We start from the raw sequence: 20,742 nt of genomic DNA on the forward strand, positions 1-20,742 counted from the left end.
GGCAGGACCCTATGTGAAGATGAGACAGAGATGGGGGCAAGCCGGGGACCCACAGATCAGCAGCCAGATGCTGGGGAGAGGCCTGGAAGAGGGGCCCCTCCACAGCCTGTGAAGGAACCCACTCGGCAGCACCACGGCCTCAGGCCCCAGCCCCCGGGATGCGATGGTCGTTTCTGCAGCTTCTGCGCCCAGCGTGCAAGGTCAGGCATCTAGGGACCGGCGTGGGCCCCGTCGTGGTCGGGCGGCCGGGACTGGCGTGGGCCCCGTCGTGGTCGGGCGGCCGGGGACCGGCGTGGGCCCCGTCGTGGTCGGGCATCCGGGACTGGCGTGGCCCCGTCGTGGTCGGGCATCCGGGACTGGCGTGGCCCCGTCGTGGTCGGGCATCCAGGACCGGCGTGGGCCCTGTCGTGGTCGGGTGGCCGGGGACCGGCGTGGGCCCCGTCGTGGTCGGGCATCCAGGACCGGCGTGGGCCCTGTCGTGGTCGGGTGGCCGGGGACCGGCGTGGGCCCCGTCGTGGTCGGGCGGCCGGGGACCGGCGTGGGCCCCGTCGTGGTCGGGCATCTGGGACCCGCGTGGGCCCTGTCGGTGGTGGTCACTGTTCCACGCTGCAGCTGGGCCCTCTGTGCCTCTGCCCTCAGGACTGTTCCTTCACCTCCTCTGGGTGCTCAGAGCAGGGCTCCCCAGGCAGCCGCAGGAGGGGCTCGCTGAGCCGAGATGCCTGCTCGCTCCAGGGCTCTGACCTGGTGACATGGCCCCTGCGACTGTCCCTGGGGGTTGCTGCTGTCAGGTCACGTGCTGCCCCGGGAGGAGCCTGGAAGCCGTGGATGACGGTGTGGAGGGGCCGCCGATAAGGCTCAGGGGGCGTCTCTGTGGATCGTACGGGGAAGCTCTCAAAGACGGGACAGTGTTCCCCAAATTACTTTGATTTCTTCTGAGCATCTGGGTCCTCACGTCAGAGAAGGAAGTGAGTGAAGGGACCACCGCGGGGCCTGTGGCAGGAGGAGCCGCTGTCAGCCACTGTCCAGCACATAACGTGCCTGCTCACTGCCCCCCCGTCTGTAAACATGTGACCTGTGACCTGGTCCCAGCCCACCTCCACGAGCATGCACGTGTACACACACATGCACACGCGTGCACACGTGTACACACACCTCCCACTGGCCTGTTTCTCTGGAGCTCATGGTTTCTTACTCCTTTGCCTTGCCTTTCTCTTTAAAAATTTTTTTAAATTAATTTTAGAGAGGAGGAGAGAGAGAGATGGAAACATCGATGAGAAAGAACATTGATGGGCCGCCTCCTGCACGCCCCCCACTGGGGATCGGGCCCACAACCTGGGCCTGTGCCCTGATGGGGAGTTGAACCGGCGACCTCTTGGTGCAGGATTGACGCTCAACCACTGAGCCACACTGGCCAGGTTGCCTTGCTTTTCTAGCTACTTTTTCTCTGTTTCCTCCATGAGCACAGTTTGCCTGACCTCTTTACATTCCGCACCGAACAGTTCATCCCAGCCCCTTGCCCGGAGCCGACTTGGTGGCCAGGCAGCAGCCAGGGTTAAGGGCGGGTTTCTCCCTGTGGCGCGGAAGGACGCCGGGGGGTGGTCTTGCTCTTCTCTGTTGGGGTAAGATAGTATTTTTAAAAATCTACTTCTTGTCCTGGCCGGTTTGGCTCAGCGGTTGGAGCGTCGGCCTGCGGTCCCGAGAGACCCGGGTTCGGTTCCCGCTAAGGGCATGTACCTCGGTTGCAGTTTGTCCCTGGCCCTGGTTGGTCGTGTGGGTGGCGGCCACTCGATGTGTCCCTTCACGTCGATGTTTCTCTCTCTCTCTCTCTGTTTCTCTCTCTCCCTCCCACTTTACCTGAACAAAGAATGGAAAAATGTCCTCGGGTGAGGATAAAAAAAAATCTTTCTTACTTAGATTTTTAAAACATGTTTAATAGCAAATGCACTTGTTAATGTTTTAATCTGAAGAAATGTTGCTGCTGCTTGGAGCTTGTTCCTCCTTTCTCCTTCCTGTTCGGCCACCACGGAGGTAGGAGGACATGCAGTGCTGTTATTCACCATAGAGCTGGCTTGTTTACGTGCGCTTTAAAAGATGGACAACGGGACCATCTTAAGTTTGAATCTTAAAAAATATGAGGGCATGTTGCTGAGGAGAAAGGTACCACTTCTGTCTGACAGCAGCCAGTCACCCCGCCCGGCCACAGACAGGAACCTCTGGGGCAGCTCCGGGCTGCTGGGGCGGGGGAGGGGCAGCAGTTAGCTCTGCACGGCCGAGGGCCATGAGGCCAGAGCGGCTCACAGTGAGCCTGCTGCTGGGGCGGGGTCGGGGGCAACAGTTAGCTCTGCACGGCCGAGGGCCATGAGGCCAGAGCGGCTCACAGTGAGCCTGCTGCTGGGGGGGGGGGGGGGCATCGAGGGCCTGCTGCCCGCACGCGCCTGACCGGTGCTGGCGGTCGAACCTGCAACCCAGGTACGTGCCCTTGACCCAGGAATTGAACTCAAGACCCTTCGGTCTGCGGGCCGACGCTCTAACCTCTGGGCCACCCTGAGTGTTTACGCTCGGCCTCCGAGGAGAATGTGGGCCGGCCACGGAGGAGGAGGTGGCGACGGGCTGCGTGGTCTGCAGGCGGCCAGGCCGCGGGGAGCGCTGGGCGGGCATCCGCTCGATCCTCGCGAGGCAGCCCGTCCGCACCAGTCCCGGGCTCCTGGGCTCGGGTCCGGCAGGCTCTCCAGGTCGCCCGCAGGAAGTGGTGGGGGGAGGCTTTCTTGACAGACAGACCGATACCCGGGATCCGGCTTCCCATCACGTGGCCTCCGCCTTCCCCTCGGACGCACATGGCCCCGGGGCCTCCGGGATGGGGTGCAGGTCCGCCCCTCCCACGGCTGCGCCTCATCTGTGAGATCACATCGGCAGGAACTGAACCACCTGAGATTGCTGAGATCCAACCACTTGACCTACGAAAAGGACGACGTCATACGTTCGAAGGAATGCCTGCCATCCAAGGACACTGGATTCGAGCTCATGGACGTAAAGCAGGTGGTCTTCGTGGCCGCAGACAGGATCCCTCGGTCGCGGACAGTGCCCACAGGCTCACCCCTGCCGCAGAGAAGCCTGCTTGGGGGGCGGGGCCACGGGCAGGCGGGGGGCGTGCAGGAGTCCTGTGTGTGGCGGTCAGCCCAAGCCCACCGTCGTCTTGGTGACGCGGGCTCACTCTCGGGAGGGCAGTCGCTCTCGGCGGGACTGACACAGACGTATTGGTTGTTAGGCTGAGAGGCAGGGGTGGGGGACACTGAGCGCGGTAGGTTAGATGGACCCAAGGTGGGTGAATTCACCACATAGGAACCCCGGTGACCTGAGATTCCTCCCAACGCTGAACATCTGTCAGTCCCCTGGCTGCGAGGTCGGACTGGCCGGTCAGGTACGCAGGTGCCCAGCCCAGAGCAGGGTTTCGGGAGCGCGGGTCCCTCCAGGGCTCCTCTGCCCCACACGCGAGCGGCCCCTGCGGGCCTCCTTGTTCGGCACCTGCAGCTACCGCGCCCATCTTGACGTGTCGCCTGCCCTGAGCAACAGCGGAGAGGAGTCCAGCCGGTGCGGCTCCGTGGTGAGTGCTGGCCCACGGACTGAACCACAGCCCACAGGTTCGGTTCCCGTCAAGGGCACGTACCTGGGCTGCCGGTCAGGGCCTGTGGGAGCAGCCACTCCACGTGTCTCTGTCACACCGATGTTTCTCTCCCCGCCCTTCCACTCTAAAAACAAAGGGAAAAATATCCTCGGTGGGGATTAAAGCAGCAACAAGACGCGTGGCTCTTCTGAAGGGGTCGTGTGTGTGACGTGGGCAGCGGGGCGGCAGGAAGAGCCGCAGATCCTTCCTGTCCATGGTTGGGGGACACCCCTCCGTCACAGTGGGTGCAGGGGACATGGTGAGGGGACGTGCCTGGGGAGCCCCGTGTGACGTGCGTAAAAATGCCCCAGCACCATCTAAAGGGCTGGCCTGGATGTTCCCACCTGTGATGCTGGTGGATGGGTCTCATCTGCTTGCGAGTCCCCGACAGCGCCTGACGTCCTCTGACGTCCTCCGACGTATGTCTGCCCTTTCTCAGGAAGCGGCCTGCACCGCGTACCGCTGAGTGGAGGACTCTCCTGCGGTGCCGTTCCGTCCCTCCACGCGGTGCCCCGGGCCGCCCGCCTCTGCTGGCTCAGCACAGAAGGTGAGGTCCCAGCTGGACGGCTCTGTCCATGCTGTGAGCTGCCGTGTCAAACGGTGTCCGTGCCCGTTCACCACGGAGGGAAAGGGCGTCCAGTGAGCAGGTGACAGGTGGGGCGTGGCCGTTTGGCTGTGCTCCTCAGGGTCCGCCCACCACTCCTCCCAGGAGACCACGTCCCTGACGAGGACCCGGGAGACAGGAAGGGCAGAGGAGGAGCCTGGGGACCAGGAAGGGAGGAAGCAGCAGGAAGTGCCACCACCTTCGGTTTACGTACGAGATGGAAGATCCTGACTCCGACGGCGGACGCACCGGTGCAGGATGGAGCCTCAGCGAGTCCAGTGGGAGACCGCGTAGCTCCAATCTCGGAGTCCATCGGCGTCCCCGCCAGGCGCCCTCTCGATGTGGGGTCAGAGCCCGCTGTCGGGGACGCCACGCCCAGGTCTCTGCCCCCTCCTGCCGGCTTCCCCTTCACACACAGCTCTCTCAGCACAATCAGACCTGCTTCCCCGCGAAGTCTGTCTGTCCCGTCAGCCTGTCTTACGCATCGTCACGAAACGTGTCAGAGCGCAGCACCCCAGTCTGCTAGGAAACACCTTAATCTCCTGTACTTCTGCCCCCACCCTCGGCCGCGAGCACGGCTCCCTCCGAGAGCCCCTGACGGCCCCCGGAGCCCGAGAAGGCTGTGAGCAGGACGCGAATTCTAACTCAGCGAAGGGGCCTGTGGCCGAGGCACCGAGAAGCTCACGGTTGCATCAAAGGCACAAGCTTGCCGGTGAGGATAACACAGTTTTAAAGAAACAAATCAAAGGACCAAAGAGAAAAATGTCGACCTGAATTCTAGACTGGGCTCCGGAGCCTACAGATGCCTCCTCGATGAAGCACGCGACGCCTTCCCCCTTAGATGTGCCGTTGCTGCGAGAAAATGGAACCGTCCGGGAAGCTCTGTGTGCCCGCCGGCTCCCGGCCTCTCCGGCGGAGGCGATTGATGGGCTCAGTCAGGGTTCCCTTTCCTCTGTGGCTGGGGCCGTGGGTTTGAGGGTTCAGGTCACTTAGAAAGGCCTACGTGTCTTCCTTTTCTGGCCTAAGAGGAATGTGGAGATGGTCAGGGGTCCACCTAAGGTCCGTACACGTGGGCGAGGACGCGGGATCGCCCGAGCCTGGACAGGCTCACCCGTGGGAAGTGTCGGGTGTGAAGACAAAGTGGGTCCACCAGGGGTCACGGGGATGCCCTTCGCTGGGACAGGAGGTGCGCAGCCCAGGAGGCCCAGAACCTCCAGGGGTCGGCACCGTCAGAGGTTACTCAGGTGGGCGACACCCTCAGCACCGCTGCCCAGAGCGTCCAGTGGCCGAGGCTCGGCTGCCCCGCGTCGTCCAGCTCCTCGGCACTGTGGGATGCTGGCCGTCTCCCTTCCGCACCCTGCTTCAGTCTGGGGGGATCAATTCCGGAATAATGGGGCCCCCGCGAAGACAGGGCCGCTGGTCTGGACTCCCCGTTGCTGTGAGGCTGACGCACGTTTGCGTCGGCGTGTGTCCTGGTTCCCTGTGTGATTGTCGCCTAACGATTTTCCCTTCATCTCCTCCAACACCGATGTGTCCCTGCGGCAAAGCTGAGTCAGATGCTGGCCCTGTGATCAGCCTTCACCATGGACCCGTTGGCAACCCGGCAAGTGTGGGTCGGGGTCACTGCAGGGTTTGCCCTCCGAGGGCCAGGGGAGGAGGCAGGAGGGCTGGGGGGGGGGTGTCCCGAGCGGGAGGTGGTTGGTATTCAATCCACTGCAGTTCGGATGCTTCAAGCAGCCGCCCGCTTCCAAGCGTCAGTCTTTCTCCACGTGCGAATCTGAGGGGCCGTCCTCCGAGCCGTGTGCGTGTGGCCCGGGGCCTGAGGCTGTGTCCTGCAGCCGCTGCGTCTGCCAGGCGGACTGTGGTGACTGCTTTGCAGACCAGACTGTGTCGCTGGCATGAGCACCGTCCCAGGGACTGCGCCCGGCATTGCCTGATGTGGGGGTGGTTCAGGGTAGAGACGAGCGTCCATGTCCCCGCACCGCACTCCCGAGCTCTGGGGTTGCGGCCTCCGCATGTAACTGCTCTGACTTCGGTCCCCCTCCTGTGAGAGAGAACACACGTCCATGCCGGTGGCCGGGGCTGTCGAGGTGTCGAACGGGGCAGCACCTGGACCGTTCTGAGCAGAGCGTCCGGTATGTGCACAGAGGCCCACGAAACAGGAGCAGTAACGGGGTGGCGACGACGACGCAGAGAAACAACTTCTGTGTGGCCCTGGAAGGGCGGCGGCATTGGCGTTCGGGGGTGAACCCCCGCAGAGCTGGGCAACCACCCGTCAGGGTGCTGGAGGGATTTCGGCAGGGAGGTGGCGAGGCGGGGCGGGCGGTGAGGGTGGGGATGAGATGGGCGTCTGAAGAACCCCGTGTTTGCCGGGCCCAGGAGTCTGGGCGGAGCAGTGGCCTGAACAGCACCCAGAACTTGGGCATCCGATGTGGGGCCTAGAACCCTGCTGCCACATGGCCGAGCTGCCCGGTGGCTGTCTTGCCTCTGTGGTCAACGCCGCCTGGACGCGGCCAAGCCACCTGGGCACTGGGTTCTCCCTTCAGTCTCTTCATTTTATTTAAAAAATTCTTTTTTGTTGTAGTTTGCTCGGTTTTATGAGTGATTTACCCACCAGCTCTTAGCTGCACACCTGCCTCTGGTACTGGCCGGGACAGAGACCCAGACACCCCGTCACTGCCCTTCTCTGGGGGTCAGCGAGGGGCTGTGACGGATGGGGCTGGGGGGGGACAGGGAGGAGGCGGGGATCGAGGGCCCAGGTGAGGGCAGGAGGACGCGGAGGAGCCACTGTGGGGGAGGCGAGGGGGGGACAAAAGCTGGACCAGCTGCCCGTTTGGCCAGAGCCACTGAGGGGGGAACGTGGAAAAGACCATCCGTGGAGAAATTAATAGGACAGTGAGGGAGTGAGCGGTTTACATGAGAAACCCCCAAACCGGAAGATGACCAAATGACCTAACAAGGTTTTCACAGATAAAACACACGTATTTTATTTGCTGGTTAAGTATTATAACCTTGTTCACTGTCCCAAGCGGACTTGTTTTAATGTACCTATTCAAAGTTCTGATGGGATTCTTCTGTGAGAAACTGTAAAAGTAGTGAAGCTGTAACATAGAATAAAGTCTTTCGAGAAGAATATTCCCGAGTGGCAGGTGAAGGGAGTCGCTGTCAACCACGGCGCTGGGACCGCGGTGGTCTGTGTACAGCAAGCGAAATCTTGTGTTTTACCTCGTATCATCAACCAACAATACATTCCACAAAGCTGAAAGAAATTAGTGTAGAAGTCTTATAATTTAAAAAGTTTAGAAGAAACTATCACATCTGTAGGTGAAGGAATACTCACTAAACTTAAAAATAATGAAAAAAAAAAACAAAAACCACCAAACAAACCATAAGTGCAAAGATCGATTTTATACTGCAAAATAAAACCTTATGCCTATAAAAAAAAAAAATTCAGAGTTGAGAGGCAAGTACTTTGGGGAATTTTTAAAAAATATGTTTTTATTGATTTTGGAGAGGAAGGGAGAGGGAGAGATAGAAACATCGATCAGCTGCCTCCTGCACACCCCCTATTGGGGATCGAACCCACAACCCGGGCATGTGCCCTGACCAGGAATTGAACTGGTGACCTCTAGTTGCATAGGATGACGTTCATCCAACTGCGCTACACTGGCTGGCTTTGGGGGATTTTGGAATCAACTATGAATCAGGTTCATTTCCTGTACTGTAAAATATCACAAAAATCAATAATAGAAACCTTACAACCATAATAGCTAAATATGCAAAAATCAGTATCAGAAAATCACAAGACAATACCAACTAATGAACCAGCATGTTGGAAACGTTTCCAACATCCAGGGGCCAGACTTGCACATGAAGGTACCCGGCGTGTCCTTCCTGCCCAGAGAATGAACACGTGTTTCCAACGAGCACACTCACGTTAGTAAGGGGGGCAGAGGCGTGGACACGTCCGGACTCGGTAAGACGGGTGAGAACTGTTATACCTGCACACACTTCCTCCCTTTGAACTAATAATTTCATTTCTGGGAATGAATCCTAAGAAACCAAGTCCAACTAACGAGAACGCTTTTCTGTTTAGAGACGTTCTTTTCATGCTTTGCGTAGTAGTTAAAATTGGGAACCGTTCCAACATGCCACATAATGTGTAGTTAAATAAGGTCAGGTCTTCCCAGTCAAGGGGATCTTATGTAAATGTCCTAAGATACTTTTCAAAAAATTTAGAACAGGAGAAATGTTCATGCCACACTAACGGCAGCAAGGTCTATACTGTACGTGTACAACGCAAAGAGAGCGACGTGTTTGTATAAATGTGAGTCTGTATTTATTAGTTCCACATGTAGAATAAACACAATTATGTAAAGCCAAAAGGTAAGAAAGGATAAAACAGACCCCCCAGTTCTACTTAGATAAACAACAACAAAGAAAAGCAACTCCCCAAACGCGAGCAGTTGTTTTGTCCAGGGGGAGTGAGGTTGATTTTTTTGGTCCCCTGTTTTGTTATTTTCCGTAACGAGCACAGATCACTTCGAGGGGCCAAAACAAGGGCGTGTGAACAGGGGGCACTTCTGCTTTCTCAGGACTGGTCTCCCTGAACGTGTGACTTCCTTACGCAGGGATCCGCGAGCCCCGAACCCACGGTGACACTGCTTGTCACTCAGGCGGCTGCTGACGACCCTTCCACCTTCAACGCGACCCTGTTCCTTGAGCTCCGCAGCCCTGAACGTTGAAAGAGGGGTCAGTGCTGACGCTTGTTCTCAAGGAAGAACAGTCCCAGTACAGCCTCTGCCCAGCCCTAAAACACCCCTGGGAGACTGCAGCCCTGAGCTGAGCATGTGGACGATACGGCTGAATCCGTTCAGATTCACGAATCCAGCGAAAAGGCCTGGCCCAGCCGGTGTGCTCAGTGGTTGAGTGTCGACCCTGCACCAAGCGGTTGCTGGTTCGATTCCCGGTCAGGGCACAGGCCCAGGTTGTGGGCCCATCCCCAGTGGGGGGCATGCAGGAGGCGGCCAGTCAGTGTTCTCTCTCATCGATGTTTCTCTTCCTCTCTCTCTAAAACCAATAAAGAAAAAAAAACTAAATGAAAAGGCCTTTTCATTGTCAAAGGCCTGGACGATAACACAAATGGCTTTGAGGTTGGTTATTCTGAAGAGGATCCCCTCCCCCCGAAATATTTGAAAGAGTGAAGTTGGCAGTTGGAAATCATTCCAACAGTCGTGGGAAATAGCGCTTTAAACAGGAGGAAGAAACCAGTGGGATTAGGAGACGGAGGAGCTGGAGGCTGGAGAAACCTCAGCCGGGTTTGCTGCACATGTTCCGAAGGCTCTGTGAGCAGAGAGCCCCTCATGCCGGAGGGCCCAGGGCTCTGCAGACTCTGGTGCTCTGAGCTGTCAGAGAGGTGAGGGGCGTCTGGAAGTAAAGAGCAGGAGAGAATACGTCGTCTCGTGCATCACAGGACCTTCCCTCTGTTCCTCGTGTGATCATCTCCGGCCAGGCTTGTTCCTCGTCCTTCCGAAGTTCTGCCCCCTTCACCCCCCGCCGTCCTGTGTACAGGTGTTTGCAGAGACCTGGCTGTGTCCTCACCTCGTCGGGGCCAACAGCGTATCTGACTGGTATGGAGCCGGCGGCTTCCTCGTCCCGTCCGTGTCCTGTCTGAGCGGTTTGCTTTCCTCGCCACGCTACTGTTTGAGAGCCAGGTTTGTTTGTTTTTTTGTCTTCTACACATTTTTAAGTAGAGTGAGGAGAACATAGGGAAGGGAGGAGGTCAGCAGAGGATCTGTTCCGACTGCAAGATGTTATTAAATATGCAGGCTCAGTGCCCCCAGCATTTCCACGGGAGAGGGCCCCACACAGACTTCCTGCCGTTCTTCAGGGTGAGTCTGGAGCCTCTGTTTCCATCACACTCATCTGCACTGACGCTGCGTCCGTAACCCGCTCACCCCTGTGTTCACAGCAGCGCTGTTTACAATGGCTCAGATCTGGAAACAGCCCAAGTGTCCATCAGTAGACGAGTGGATAAGAAGGCTGTGGTACATGTACACAATGGAGTACTATGCAGCTGTAAGAAAGAAAGGTCTTTTATCCTTTGAGACGACATGGAGGGACCTGGGGAGTATTATCCTAAGAGAAATAAGCCAAGCAGAGAAAGACAAATACCACATGATCTCACTTATTTATGGAATATAATGAACAAAATAAGCTGATGATCAAAATAGATCCAGAGACATGGAAGTAGGGAGCAGACTGTCAGACCTGATTGGTGTTTCAGGCTTCTTAGGGTATATTCCTAGAAGTGGGATCACTAGGTCAAATGGCAGTTCAGTTTTAAATTTTTTGAGGTAACACCATATTGTTTTCCATAGTGGCTGCACCAGTCTGCATTCCCACCAGCAGTGTACTAGAGTCCCCTTTTCTCCACACCCTCGCCAACACTTGTTGTTTGATGATTTGTTGAGGGCGGCCATTCTGACAGGTGTGAGGCGATACCTCATAGTCATTTTAATTTGCATCTCTCTGATGATTAGTGACATTGAGCATTTTTCATATGTCCCCTGGCCATTTGTTTTTTGGTTTAAAAAACTTGTTTTTCCTTTATTGATTTTAGAGAGAGAGAAAGGGAGAAGAGAGAGCTAGAAACATCGATGAGAAAGAACATTGGTTGACCACCTCCTGCATGCCCCCCACTGGGGATCGGGCCCACAACCTGGGCATGTGCCCTGACCAGGGGTCAAACCAGCGACCTCTTGGTGCAGGGTTGATGCTCAACCACTGAGCCACACCAGCTGGGCGTCTCCTGGCCCTTTGTACGTCCTGTTTCGAGAAGTATCTGTTTAGGTCCTTTGCCCATTTTAATTGTATTATTTGTCTTCCTTTCGTTGAGTTGTATGAGTATTCTATATATTTTGGCTATTAACCCCTTTTCTAGTGTTTTACTGCAAATATGTTCTTCAGAAGAGTGGGTTCCCTTTCCATTTTGATGCTGGTTTCTAATGCCATGCAGAAGCTTTTTAGTTTGATGTGGTGCTATTTATTAAACTTTTCCTTTGTTTCTCTTGCCCTAGGCGTTGTATCAGTGAAAATTCCTCTATGTATGATGTCTAAGATTTTTCTGCCTATATTTTTAGGATTTTTATGGTTCCATGAGTTACATTTAAGTCTTTTATCTATTTTGAGTTAATCTTGTATATGGTGTAAGTTGCCTTTCTAGTTTCATTTTCTTTCATGTAGCTGTCCAATTTTTTTTTAATTTTTTTATCCTCACCTGAGGACATTTTTCCATTTTTTGTTTAGGTAGAGTGGGAGGGAGAGAGAGGAACAGAGAGAGAGAGAGAAACATCGATGTGAAAGGGACACATCAAGTGGCTGCCACCCGCACGACCGACCAGGGCTGGGGACAAACTGCAACCGACATATGTGCCCTTAGCGGGAACCGAACCCGGGTCTCTCTGGACCGCAGGACGACGCTCTAACAGCTGAGCCAAACCGGCCAGGGCTAGCTGTCCAATTTTTCCGACACCATTTATTGAAGAGGTTGTTTTTCTTCTTTGTATGCTCTTACCTCCTTTGTTGAATATTAATTATGCATAATGTCTTGGGTCCATTTCTGCGTTCTCTGTTCTGTTCCAATGATCTATATGCCTGTTCTTGTGCCAGTACCAGGCTGTTTTGATTATAAGGGCTTTGTAGTATAAGCTGATATCCGGTATTGTGATCCCTCCAACTTTGTTCTTTTTTTTCATGATTGCTGTGGCTATTCAGGGTCTTTTTTGGTTCCATATAAACTTTTTGAGTATTTTTTTCTGGATCTGTGAAATATGCCCTTGGTACTTTAATAGGGATTTTGTTGAATCTATAGATTGCTTTGGGTAGTATGGACATTTCAATGATGTTGATTTTTCTGACCCATGAACAAGGTATGTGCTTCCACTTTTTTATATCTTCCTCTATTTCTTTGTTCAATGTCCTATAGTTTTCTGTGAACAGGTCCTTTACTTCTTTGGTTAAGTTTATTCCTAGGTATTTTATTTTTGTCGTTGTTGCTACAGTAAATGGGATTTGTTTGTTTGTTTCTCTTTCTGAGTGTTCATTATTGGTGTATAAGAGTGCCATCAATTTCTGGATGTTAATTTTGTATTCTGCTACTTTGCCAAATTCATTTATTAAATCCAGTAGATTTTTTTTATGGAGTCTTTAGGGTTTTCTATGTATAATATCATGTCATTTGCGAATAATGATAGTTTCACTTCCTCCTTTACAGTTTAGATCCCTTTTATTTCTTCTTCTTGTCTGATTACTGTGGTTAAGACTTCCAGTACTATGTTAAATAAGAGTGACGAAAATGGGCATCCCTGTCTTATTCCTGTTATAAAGGGAAATGCTTTTAGTTTTTACCCATTGAGTATGATGTTGGCTGTAGGTCTTCCATATATGGCCTTTATTATGTCAAGATATGATCCCTCTATTCCTAGATTGCTGAGCGCTTTTATCAGAAATGGATGCTGGATTTTGTCAAATGCTTTTTCAGTATCTATTGATATGATCATATGGTTTTAATCTTTCATTTTGTTTATGTGGTGTATCACATTTATTGATTTGCGAATATTGTACCAACCTTGCATCCTTGGGATGAACTTGGTCATAGTGAATAATTTTTTTAATATATTGCTGATCTGATTTGCTAATGTTTTGTTGAGGATTTTGGCATCTATGTTTATCAGGAATATTGGCCTGTAGTTTTCTTTCTTTATTGTGTCTTTATCGGGTTTTGGAATTAGAATTATGCTGGCCTCATAAAAAGAGCTTAGAAGTCTTCCTTCCTCCTGAACGTTTTGAAATAGATCGAGGAGAATGGGTGTTAGTTCTTCTTTGAATATTTGGCAAAACTCCACGTGAAGCCATCCGGGCCTGGGCTTTAGTTTGCTGGGAGTTTATCAATTACAGCTTCCACTTCCTTAGTTGTTATTGGTGCGTTCGTTTTCTGTCTTTTATGTGTTTTTTTGCCACTTTTACTGGGCAGGGGGCATCCGTTTGTGAGAATGAGATAGGAGCTGATGTGTTTATTTTTGCCAAGCTAGGAAGTTTGTTTTTATTTCTTCTCTTATCTCCGCTTGCTGTTCCCGAGTGTACGGGGCAGAGGTCCCGTGTTGGTGCCTGGGTCTTACTTGCACTCAATGCTTTGGTTCTCATACTCGATTACACAGACACATTGTCTAGGATGCTTGTTAACACGCAGTGTGGCCCCAGCCTGAGAAATTGATTCCTCTGGTGCTGTGGCTCAGTTGTTTGGGTGTCATCCCCTGCACCAAAAGGTTTCGGGTTCAATTCCCGGTCAGGGCTCATGCCCGGGTTGCAGGCTTGATCCCCAGTGGGGGGCGTGCAGGAGGCAGCTGATCGATGTTTCTCTCTCACATCAGTGTTTCTCTTTTTCTTTCTCTCTCCCTTCCTCCCTTTCTAAAAATCAACAAGAGAAAAAGATATAAAAGAAAAGCACCAGGCAGGACACCAGTCCCCCTCCTAGCACGGCCCCTCGAGGTGCTCAGGAAGGTGTCCACCATCCACGTGCAAAAACACCCTGTTAGGTGGGTTCAGCGGGAACCGGCTCAGGTAGGGGTGCTCCCCCATCTGGGGTCAGAGCAGTGCCTTCTCCAGTTTCCCGAAAGCTCCCAGGGACAGAAAACGCACCGTGAAGTGTGTTCGAAGTCACACGGAAGGGTGACGTGGGCTTGAAGACAGGATGTTAGAGGTCGGCGTTGACAGGAGCCATTTTATCTGATTAGCTCGTTCCTTCGCCATATGGTTCTAGGTGATGTGCAAATGGAGACATTAGAATCTAACTGAAGAAACGGTTTTCCTTTTTCTTCTGAAAGTGGTGGATGGTTACTTTCTGGGTCACACTGGGCTGGGCTGTGTGCCCGCCATTCAGTCATGTTGCGTGTAGGTACTTCTGAGATGTGATTGACATTTGCAATCAACGGACTTTAATGAAAGCAAGTGCCCCTCCATAGCGTGGGGGGCCTCACCCAACCAGTTGAGATCTTGAGAGCAAAGACTGCGTTTCTGGAATAAGATGAAAGGCTGCCTTAAGGCTGCACCTTACGGATTCAGCCTGAGTTTCGAGCCCACCGAGTTGCCCTGCCGATTTACAGTCTCTTTCTCATTGATATAAATACAGTCCCCGTTGCTTCTGTTCCTCCGGAGAACCTCCACTAAAACACACTCTCCACTTTGTTTTTGTTCTATAAAAGCTTCTGCTGACATCTAAAGAGGTGCTTGGGTTTGGGATGAGAAGACATGGCCCCAAATTGAGCTCTGCCCTTGTAATTGTGTGATCTGGGACTAGGTGCATGTTTCTACGTGTAGGTTTTCTTGTTTGTTAAGAAGGGATACTGATGTCTTTCTAGGCCATTTAAAAGGTGCTCTGTGTGTGTGTGTGTTTGTGTATGTGTGTGTGTTTGTATGTGTGTGTATGTGTGTGTGTTTGTATGTGTGTGTTTGTGTGTATGTGTGTGTAAGTGTATGTGTGTGTAAGTGTTTGTATGTGTGTGTGTTTGTATGTGTGTGTGTATGTGTGTGTGTGTGTTTGTATGTGTGTGTTTGTGTGTATGTGTGTGTAAGTGTATGTGTGTATGTGTGCGTGTAAGTGTTTGTATGTGTGTGTAAGTGTTTGTATGTGTGTGTGTATGTGTGTGTGTGTGTGTGTGTGTGTGTGTAAGGCTCAATTATAACAGTTGTGGGCACGGTCTCTGAAAAGCACACTGTAGTACATGTGAGAGTTCAGCCGTCAGCAGCGTTTGCTTCGAGAACCATTTCAGTGGTGACCGGGGCGCGCAGGGTCATCGAATGTGGTGTCTTTAATCTTGTAGCTGCATGGGCGTCGCACCCCTTTTCTCACACGTCCTGTCTCATGTGGTGGCCATGTCTGCGCAGAACAGCTCCCACCTCTGCTCTCTCCGGGGGAGCGTGACCAGCCGTCTTTCTCTGGACCCCACATTCGTGCGTCGCTCCCCTGTGTGGGCCGTGCAGAAGGAGGGCTCTTTTCTGCGGCTTCAGCTAAAGGCAGTTTGGTGATTTCCTAGAGAAATTCATCACTAGAAATTCACTCTGCAGGGAAGCCTGTGTTCTGCTCCCTCCGCCGGCTGCTTTGCCCTCCTCCCGTCTCCAGAGCTTGATGTGTCACCACCACCGAGAGGCGTTCTGCGTGGTCATCAGGTGTTCACACCTCACAGCCGCACAGCCCAGCACAGCTCTGCTGCAGACTTGCCCCGAGTGGCCGCACGGACTGGCCGCGTTGGCCTGGCTTCACGTGTGTTCGCGCTATAGCCTGCTGGCCGCGTTTTTATGTCCACTTCACAAGGGGGAAAAATGAAGGTGATTGTAAACAGGACGTGGAATGAGCTGGAACTGCTTCTAAGTTCGTCAGCCAGGCTCTTTGGATCGGGGTGAAGGTGGCAAGGCGCCTGAGTTCCCTGCCCCCAGGACTTTCGGGATCCGAGTGGGGAACGTGGAGGAGACGAAGGTACACTCAACACAAAGCAGGGTGAGGGTCTCAGTGGGCGGCCTTGCATCATCAGGAGGGGCTGCTGTTGCAGACGCGGTGCCCACTGGGTCTGCAACGCTGGATGGTTTCCTGACGAGGGCTCTCTTCTCGGGGGTCTCTGCTCGTGTTTCAGAGTCGGCCGTTCTGGGAAAGGGGGTGCTTCACTGGGGGGGAGGGTTCCAGCCTGGTCCCTAGTGTTTGTGGGGGTGTCATACCCTCTCTCGGGGATTCCCGGAAGAGCGTCGTGGTTTTACTCGATGTCACAGACATTAGAGACATTCAATCCTGCGTCCTGGTAAATTATTAAGAATTGTTGATTTGCTGTGATGATCAATATGTACTGACTTTCACTCGAGTCAATAGTTTCCAAAGGCTAATGCATCTGCTGTTTATGGAAACATGCACGTGTGTGTGTGTGACACACATTTATGCTCTTTCTGAACATCTTTGTAAAAGGCCACTTCCGCCAAAGACCCTATTTTTTCTTGTTTGTTAATCTTTTTTATTCTTTACATTTTTAACCTCAGTGCTGTTTCCTTCCGTTGAGGAAGGTTAGGGAAGCTAAGACTTGTAAAGGAATCTGGCTGCCGTCGGCCCACTAGTAGGTTTGTCTTCCTGATGAGCCGTGATCAGCGGCAAAGTGGGCGTCGCCCACTCTCCATCCCTGTCGAGGTCCCACAGATGAGAAAGTGAGATGTTTCCACGCTGCACCCCCACCCAGACCAATGCTAAATCCTGGACCGCACCCCAGAACCCGCCTCATTGAAGCCCAACATTTTTTAAATTAGATGATTCATATAGACCCCCTGAAGGTCAAATTTGCATTTAGTCAAGGTTAAGGGTCGCTACATGATCCAATTTGATGGGCACGAAAGTACCTCTGACTGTCTCCCATGATACCTTCAATTCTACAGTAGGAATGTGCTATTTGGTGCCCTTTTAGGACTCGGACGCCTCTGGGTACATGAAAACATCAGTTAGCTAAGCAGTCCCGCTCAGGGACGACCTGCTGTGTGCCCAGCTCTGTGCTCTCGGGCCGAGGTCACACTTCCCTGGGTTCACCCTGGTCCGTGTTTCAGCTGCGGCTCCTCACACATAGGCTGATACCTGTGATCAGTGGACGGACGCGATGGTGCTTGGTCAGTCTGCAGGGTCGTTCCTCCCGGGAGAAAAGGCCTGTCATCGGGGCAGCAGTGCTCCGCGGGCTGCGAGGAAGGCAGGAAAGAAGGGGTGCATTGCAGCAGAGCACCTCGCCATCCTGTGCTTGCGACGGGCCTCGCTACCGGTCTGGGTGTGTTTTCTCAAAATTCCTATGTTGGAATCCGACCCCCACAGTGGTGGTGTTAAGCAGTGGGGCCTGTGGGAGGTGCTTGAGCCGCGAGGTGGAGTCTCATGAGCAGGACGAGTCCTCCCATTGGTGGGGACCAGGAGAAGTCCCGTCCTCTGCCACGTGAGGACACAGTGAAAGTCTGCAGCCTGGACAGTGGCTCCCGCCGGCCACGCGGGCACCCAGATCTCAGACTCCCGGCCTCCAGCACTGTGAGGAATTAATTTCTTTCGTTGAGAAACTACCAGTCTGTGGTATCCTGTTATAGCTGCCCAAACGCCCTGAGACACCCCGTTTGTGTGTGTGACTACGTGGGACAAAGTAGACAGCAGTATTTCCATGAGGCAGTTGGGTAGGTGGACGTTCCCAGTGGCGGCGAGTCTCCATAGCAACCCAGAGCTCTGGTTCTCAGGCAGACGAGGTCAGCAACAGAGACGATACTGTCAACATGACCACCGCAGTCCTCCTCGTGAACACGTGGCCCCCGTTGATCAGAGCGTTCTGCACAGCGGCAGAGAAGTGGCAGATGACGCTGTTCAAGCCGAGAGCAAGCTTTGCTGTGACCGACACGGAGTGACGGTGGCCACGCCCCTCCTCGGGGGCCACGAGCTTCCCACGTGGCACAAGGCGGTTCAGGTCCTGGGGATGCCCGCCGGGAGCCAGGCGCTTACAGAGTGAGGTTTTATGTTACACTGGCTTTCACCACGGCTCCTTGAGCCCGTGTGACTCCTGATAAAACGCGTCAGTGTGGTTTGCAAACAGTGCACGGGAATAAAGCCATCTGAGCGCAACTGTGTGGGTTTTCATGAGGCTGTTATGGTCCAGGAGCCTCATGCTTCAGACGTCTGGGACAAAGAGGAGTTACGTTTCAGGTACTTCGGGCAGAAGCAAAGCCTTGTTCCTGTGGAATACAGAAACAGTGTAGGCGGTCCCTTCCCTTTCTTCTTGTGCTATGTGAAATCTGAATTATAAAACATATCTATAACATTGCCCCTGAACATCAGGAGATGTGACGCCATCACCTTTTGGGGGTTCCCCTTGGCGGTCACGTCCTTCATGGTGACGGACCCCGCTAGAGTGGATGTGGAGTGGCACTTGTGTTCCGTGGGAGGAGCAGGTCTTGCCTCGCGTGTGTCTGTGTTTGCGCGTGTGTCCGTGTTTGCGCATGTGTGTCCGTGTTTGCGCGTGGCGGGACTGGTGGCGGAGTTCTGTCCCATCCCAGCCGTCCCGTCCCAGGTGGCGTCCTCTCGGTTCCCTGGAAAATAGTGAGAAAAGTGAAGCTTGATTTTGGTACCTGACGTCCAATTCATTCCTTTTCATCCACACTTCAACAACCTTGCTCCGTGCCTAATCCTCGTACGCTCCTATTCATTATGTGAATGTTATTTTTATGTACTAGCATATTTTTCCTTATGGTCTTATTAAAAGTAACATTTTGGTATGAGTCATATAAATGTGTCAGTGCATGGTTTTTATAACTACAACAATATTACTAGTGAGTTAGTTTCATTTGGTAATGAAAGCTGTTTGTCATCAGGAGTTTGGGGCTGGAGGTGAGAGAGACACTGGGTGCAGGCGTCTTCAGTAGAGGCTCTGACGACTGGTTCCGTCAGCCACCTGGGCCTGTACGGCCTTCCTTGACCTCTAGAATCCCCTCTGCTTTCTTTCCTTCTTACATTATATGCCTGATAAGGAGTTTATGCAGAAGAAAGTATAGTATAGAACAATACAGCTGGAACAGGACAGGCAGCATGCAGGGGAACAAGACAGGGCTAGGAGCCAAGTGACTCAGGTTCTCCTTGTGCTTAATGATTTGGACAAATCATGTTACCTACCTGGACATTGCTGTCTTCATCTGTAAAATGATGATGATGATGGTGATGGTGGTGATGATGGTGGTGATAGTGATGGTGGTAGTGGTGGTGATGGTGTTGGTGATGGTGGTGATGGTGTTGGTGATGGTGGTGATGGTGGTGATGGTGGTGATGGTGGTGATGGTGGTGATGGTGGTGGTGATGGTGATGGTAATGTTGATGATAATGATGGTGATAGAAACCAGCCTTTACCAAGCACTGGCTGTGTCCCAGGTATTGCTCTACCTGCTGGACAACAATGAACTCATCTACTCTTCACAGGACCCTTATGCAGTAGGGACTGTTCTTCTCATTTCACAGGTGAGAAACAGAGACATAAAAAGGTTAAATATTTTCCTGGAGATCAAACAGCAAAGACAAGGTTATAACCATGTAGACCAGCCCCTGTGCTCTGGATAATGGCTAAAGTCCCTTTAAAGTGCAGGACGCTATTTTAAAGGGAGCTCATATCTATGAAGAAATAGGTGAAATAATGTATGTCACTCTATTTGAAGGTCACTTAATAACCATAAACATAAATTAATAGTTTATGTTTCAAAAATACATGTTTCCATATATTCATCCATCTACGCATCAACCAGTCACTCAATCATCTGTTTTAAATGTAAACCCAGGAATCAGTCAGCTCAAGCTGCTCTCGAAGTTCTAACACCAGGTGGTGGCTCCTAACAGAACGAATAATAAAGTCTGTTGCCAACCACCAATGAGAAGTATTCTGTTGAGTCATTTTTTCTCTAATGCCTTTATTTAAGAAGAAAGAGAAAACAGCAATAAGTAAAGGAATCGCAGGGCAATTAAGTCTATTAAAACACTAATGAAATGTAATATATCACATAGTTTTAGAACTACGAGAAGCTCTAAGTGTTGTGTGGATCAAATCTCCTTCTTATGTTATCTGTATTGTTCATATGTTACTTATAGATCTGATCTCATTCATTTTTATGTTATCTCTCTTTGTATATTACTTGTAGATTTGGTCTTATTTTCTGTTGTAGGCTCATCATCCTGAGGTCTGATAAGTGTGTGAGCTCTACCTACGGGGAGTCTTGGTGTCCCAACCATCTGGCTCTCAGCACCTCCGTGTGGACAGCTCCCTGTTCATCAGCGGCAGGTGAGTGGTTGACCTGTTCTCCCTCCTTCAGAACTGGAGGCTTCAGACCAGTTCAGTGAAGGCTCGGTGGTGGCCTGGCTCAGTTACTGCAAGTGTAACGTCTTTAATGCTGAGGGCGTAGATGTGGTACAGTTTATCCTCCGAAACAGCGACCCTTGCTCCCGGGGCACCGGCAGGAGTTCCCTGAAAGAGGAGGAGTGTAGCCCTGATGCCCTGTACACACCCTTTCAATGACTTCTCGGTACACGCCCAGAAGGAGGAACTTAGACAACAGTGGGAGAAACTTCTGCAACTTTACACTTACAAGGTGGTGTATGTAAATGCACATGTTTCAGTCACACAGTAGAACTTACATCCAGGAGCTAAAGAAGACTTTGTCAATTTGTCTAGTAAGAGGCCGGAAATTCAAGGCAGGGCCCTGGCTCCCAGGGAGCCCCATAGCTGTTGTCATCTTCCTGCAAATATCTAGTCAGCATCTCTAGTTTCTTTTTTTCATAACACCTTGAAGAAAGAGAGTTAAACCTTATAACTTAATGTCATTGAGTGTACGCGACGGCCGTGACTCCAGTGGATCTGCCCGATACTCCCTGAGAGCAGGGAGCCAGCGGAAC

General features: G+C 52.4%; 1 protein-coding gene across 1 annotated transcript in view; it reads left to right on the forward strand.

Annotated features, from left to right (window-relative positions):
* Positions 1-20,051, forward strand: part of BACH1 (BTB domain and CNC homolog 1) — a 64,638-nt gene extending 44,587 nt beyond the window's left edge. Inside the window, exon 5 of the mRNA XM_036243963.1 lies at positions 20,016-20,051. Coding sequence (XP_036099856.1) covers positions 20,016-20,036 — 21 coding nt within the window. The 3' untranslated portion in view covers positions 20,037-20,051. The remainder of the gene's footprint in view (positions 1-20,015) is intronic.
* Positions 20,052-20,742: the final 691 nt, after the last annotated feature.

Source organism: Molossus molossus, unplaced genomic scaffold (assembly GCF_014108415.1).
Source record: "Molossus molossus isolate mMolMol1 unplaced genomic scaffold, mMolMol1.p scaffold_m16_p_5, whole genome shotgun sequence".
NCBI lineage: Eukaryota > Metazoa > Chordata > Mammalia > Chiroptera > Molossidae > Molossus > Molossus molossus.